Source organism: Alosa sapidissima, chromosome 22, assembly GCF_018492685.1.
Source record: "Alosa sapidissima isolate fAloSap1 chromosome 22, fAloSap1.pri, whole genome shotgun sequence".
Lineage (NCBI taxonomy): Eukaryota > Metazoa > Chordata > Actinopteri > Clupeiformes > Clupeidae > Alosa > Alosa sapidissima.
In genome coordinates this window covers 13,803,472-13,808,645 of record NC_055978.1, presented here as the reverse complement: position 1 = coordinate 13,808,645, position 5,174 = coordinate 13,803,472, and the positions used below count along the sequence as shown (strand labels likewise).

The 5,174-nt window shown below is 39.0% G+C and overlaps 1 protein-coding gene across 2 annotated transcripts; it reads left to right on the top strand.

Moving 5' to 3' along the window:
• Nucleotides 1-823: 823 nt before the first annotated feature.
• rprmb (reprimo, TP53 dependent G2 arrest mediator candidate b) lies at nucleotides 824-2,859 on the top strand. Of its 2 annotated transcripts, none has more exons than XM_042078968.1 (2): nucleotides 824-915; nucleotides 1,667-2,859. In XM_042078968.1, exon 2 carries the CDS (start codon nucleotides 1,977-1,979, stop codon nucleotides 2,289-2,291), a length of 315 nt encoding a protein of 104 aa, XP_041934902.1. In that variant the 5' UTR covers nucleotides 824-915; nucleotides 1,667-1,976; the 3' UTR covers nucleotides 2,292-2,859. The 2 variants fall into 2 exon arrangements, with proteins under 2 accessions (XP_041934902.1, XP_041934901.1); XM_042078967.1 differs by having other exon boundaries at nucleotides 874-1,419.
• The last annotated feature ends 2,315 nt before the right edge of the window (nucleotides 2,860-5,174 follow it).

Below are 5,174 nucleotides of genomic sequence, written 5' to 3'. Positions count from 1 at the left end.
TAGCCTACTAATGATTGTCATAACTAGCTGATTTGCAAAGAACCTGAAGATCATGTTACTACTAGTTCTAATTTATTGGTTTATATAATATTTGACTTCTATTACTGGTTGCAAATTGCTTAAGAAAAAAAGCCAGGAAGAAAGTGACATCTACACAACTGACCTCTCCACGATGGTCTCTTGGCCTACTCTCGTTGGAAACAGCGACACTGCCATCTGCAGTTAGTTAATCAAAAGAACACAATCAACAATACATTTGTTTATAGCTAGTTAATAATCTTAGAATGATATATATGTTACAAATAAATATATTAGTTTATTTTGTTATTTGTTCACTATGTTAAAATGTCGAGTTTGGTTAAATTGTTAGTTGATTTTGGTTGTCATACTTATTTTCTATTTGCGTCCGACAGGTGGCAGTAAAAGCTTGTGGTCTCTTACAGATATAAAGTTTCAGGCTGGGCAAATAATAGACTATGAGAAATCCAGAACAGACAAAAAACAGCATAACAATATAGGCCTACTGAAAATCGACAGTTAAATCAAATGAGGAATTACGAGGAAAGAAAATACTGAAATAGTAGCCTTAGGGCAGTAATCTCTGCCAAAGCCTTGTTCTTCAGTCTGACCAGGAGGTTTCAGTAGGATGGGTGGGAATCCAGCGAAATTGCTAGAGCTCAGCTTTAGTGGAGGCCTACTTTGTAGCCTATACTCTAGGTGGCGCTACATTGCGAATGGAAAAAAATATGTGATAGGCTATGTTGATCTGTCACTGAAATGATGACTAGCCTATTCTATTGCCGAATGGTTTCATCCAGGTTTAATAAGCGTCGCCCCTTGGCTCTGTACCTCACTCTTTGTTGAAGGATTAACTGGAAGCAACGTGGACTATATCTAGTTGTTTGACTCAGAAAGGTAGGCTATAGTTTAGTGTGTTTCAGTTTGCTTTATTTGTCAATATCTACAACAAATAGCCTATTAAGAATATTTGTTCATTTCTTTGAATTTATAAGCCAAAAAGTTGTTTAGATGAATTACTCAGCATTCAACAACGTTGACGGTGGGCTATTCTCCAATGGGAGTAGTGATAGCTTTCTCAAGTGCTGCAACCTGTCATCCGCGGTCATGGATAACGGTTCTGTCGCCAATGCACTGGATGAGCGGAACTTTCTCGTGATGCGCATGGTTCAGATCGCGGTGATGATCGTACTAGCACTCACCGTGGTCTTTGGTATTTTCTTCCTGGGTTGTAACTTGCTCATCAAGTCGGAAGGAATAATAAACTTTTTGTTAACGGACAGGTCGGGCGGCATGGGCGAAATGTCTCCTGTGTGACCCTAACCTCTGTAGCCTGTATTTTCTAAGGATGGAGGCTATAGACTATAGGTCCGACATGAAGAGACGCTCTTTTTTTTAAATGTATTCTTCTTTTTTTCCTTCTTCTTCTTATATATAGCCTATTACATTATTACTTTATCTTTAGTATTAGTCATAGCTATGTTATCAAATTATTTATAAAAAAAAAAGTGTAGTTCATGACTAAAGATTTTTTATTCCAATCAAAACTAAAGTTGTCAACAAGATAGCAGATATCTCTGGCACAAGCCTACCCCAGAAAATAAAGTCTCATGGGAATTTGTCATGTTACATGTTCTTCTTCCTGTAGGTGGCGCTATTTGAGTGTACAAATCAATGTTTTAGCCTGCTGAATGGCTGTAGCCGCCGACTCCTCTCCTATGGAATGGTTTCACCCAGGTCTAATCAGCATCCAACAGTGAGCCCGTGTCCATACAGCCTGTTTAGAAGGATACCACTGGGAACTGTATGAGATATCTACCTTGTGCAATCCCTGCAACCCTTGCTTGAATTCTCAGAAGATTCAAGCTTTCTTAATTTGGTGAATGTCTAACAAAAGCAACAGATCCTTTTCTCCATCTTTGTCAACTTTTTGCGTGCCACCCTGAACTTCACTAGAGATGAATTACACGGCATTCAACGACACCGACACTGGTTTGTTCTCCAACAGCAGCGATGGCTTTCTCAAGTGCTGCAACATGTCCTCGGTGGTCACGGACAGCGGCTTTGAGGCGACTGCACTGGCCGAGCGGAACTTTTTCATCACGCGCGTGGTCCAAATTGCTGTCATGTGCGTGCTCTCACTCACCGTGGTTTTCGGCATCTTCTTCCTCGGCTGCAACTTGCTCATCAAGTCCCAGGGAATGATCAACTTTCTAATGACGGACAGGAGACCATCCAAAGATGTGGAAGCTGTGATTGTTGGCACGTATTAGAGCAGATGTTCCATCTGAAAAGACGAGATACACACATTTAAGTATTTTGCGAAGATAGCACTCACTCTAACTGCAGATGGACGCAGGGGATCTGATGTTTTGGCAGACAGACAGACAGAGAAATTCTTGCTTTAGGACTAAGAACCTTGTTTCTAGAAAAAAAGCCAACGGCATTTCACCATCTTAAATCTTTTTACGGATCACTTCCAACAGGGTCTTAACCACTGTGAATGTAGCATTTGGATGGACATGTGTTATCTTTGTAGTTCTTAAGAAAATATTATATGGAGATGCTCCGAGATACATGTCGGTGTGGGATTTTGATACACGTTCTCTTAACTGATTTTGGAAATTATATGAAATGAATGTTATCTGTAGCCTATATGATCAATGTGAGTGTGTTGAAGAGCCTTTGTATTTTCGTTTAAATATGACCCAGGAAATGTCCAGGGTAACATTCCATTAGTGATACAATGCATGTTTTTAATCGTAGTCCCAAAGAAATTAAATGTAATGTAGGCTACAGTATTTGGTTAATAAATGCCACCTGGAGCTAGTTGTCATTCAACTCTGCATTTAACTTAATCCAAAAACTCAACGAGGCAGCAATGCACTGACACAGTGAATAGAAATGCATCTGTATATAAAGCAGTTTCAAGGTTCTGAATGTTTTTTTTTTGTGTGTGATTATGGAGCATGCAATTAAGGTGAGGGTGGAGCCTTTGCAGTTTGCACATTGCCTTTGATTCCATTGTTCCAAGTAGAAATCAATGTAGAACAGTGCCTAAATTAGGCTACCTGCATTGCAAAATAGGCCTACCATTCATGACAAAGGAAATAGATTAATCTCAGATCATATGATAACTAGTGATTAAGGTTTTTTTTTGCCAATTTGTCAACAACTGATTTTTTTTCTGTTCCAAACATCACTGCATGCAATCCAAATTTTCTGCACACATTTTCCCCATACACCCAACCCCCACACACAGGGACAGGCAGTCTGACAAGAGAGGGGAGTGAGGTAGGCCAGAGTAAAAATGACATTAGTGACCACGGCAACTTGCCAAATGTAGTTACATCTCCTGGGCTGCTACCAATGACTGTCCTCGTGGCGAAAGATTGTTGCTTTAAATAAAACTCTGCATGGCAATAATAGCATGCAACCATAACCAGAGGCAGCCCTTAGTGTTATTGAATTATGGTTCATTATGGCACTGGTCTAATGTGTCATCCATCAACCCCTACACATTGTCCATCTATGTGGACCTACAGAGAGAGTTTAGTTGAACGACAGTGGAACACAGAGGTGAAGCCTTTGTTTTTTTTTTGTGTGAAGAATTTGAGTTTCTGCTACAGCATATATTTTTTTCAATTTCTAATTATTAGTAAGGTTTTCTCTCTGAATTCCTAAGCATCACTGATGAAAAACAATCAATCATATGTCTGCATGGGGAAAATATTTAAAAGCATATACAATACAACTTGTACATTTTAAATGGCATGTCAGGTGTGGCTACCTTGGTGAGTAGTTTTGAGGGGAAAACCTTAACAGCTTTCCACCCTTATACACAGACAAGCTTACAGTATTCTCTAAGATTATTAAAACTTCCAGAAGATAGATTCCAGGATCACAGAGAAGCAGATGTGTCTGTGATAAACAGACAGGCCGAGCGGAGCGGGGGTGAGAGTGCGTCATTCTGAGGGTCGTCTGTGGTCAGACATTTAGAGAGAGAGAGAGGTGGCTCTCCCAGTAAGCTCACTGTTTACCAGACACACAACACTGGGCGACTGAACACACACACACTATCAGTCACGCCAGGTGTGGCAAAGAATGAGTGAGGCATGCACATCTCTCTCACACACACACTTGGGCACACACATCTTTTACACACACACTTGCCAATGTTATATATTTTATAAAGCATATGTTCCTCTGCATAGATAACAGCATGTCTCCATTTTGATGTAGATGAATAAGGAGAAATAATATGTAAATGAATGGACTGTATACAGATCATTTTGTCATATACTATTAATTCATTGGTACATAGAATGTTATGTACTTTATTGATCACTGATGGAAACATATTTGTTATAAGTATCAATGATAAAACAAAATAAAATAATAATAGAACAAATCAATATCAATATAATAAGCTTATCACCTTACATTGATTGAGAGATAAAATATTTTACAGCTGTAGGTTCTCTTGTAAATATACCTTAATAATTGACTCTTGTAAATAAACCCTAATATCAGCCCTAATATGTAAAAACAGCTACTTTTGGCATTACACTGCCAAAAGAGGCAAAAGTAAAGCAATGAACTGTGTCAATCACAGGGCGAACACTAACAAACAGTCTATGTGTAAGAGAAAAAGACAGAGATGGAGAAATATGCTAATATAAGGTTATGCACAAGCTTTTATGTATACATTTCTGGAAAAAGAAACTCCAACTTGCCTAAATCTAACAACAGATATTTTTATCCCATCTTTGCCAGTATCCAAGCAACATACATCACTATTTTTTACTAGGCTTGTATAGCAACATTTCCAGCACAACCAGAGTGAAAAAAGGAGCAGACAGAGCAGGAGGAAATTGCAGCAAGCCTTTAGCTCGATGCCTGGGCTCATTGTATGGCTGAGCGAGAATGTAGGTCCCTGGTGCTTTTCCCAATAAGAGAATGAAACATTGAAACAGAACTGCTTTTTGACACAAGGCGATTCATGCTACGAGTGTGTGTGGAGCTTGACACATAATAATAACTGCAGGAGAATACCTTGGCTTCATATGACAACCTTGATGATTGTCATTGAAAAAAAAGAGTTTAGAGGCTCATGGAGCATAGATTCATGACTCAAGGTTCTTGAGTTTGGAAAC

What these genes read in the sequence shown, in the direction of transcription:
- rprmb (XM_042078968.1), top strand. Translation starts at nt 1,977, where the DNA reads ATGAATTACACGGCATTCAACGACACCGACACTGGTTTGTTCTCCAAC.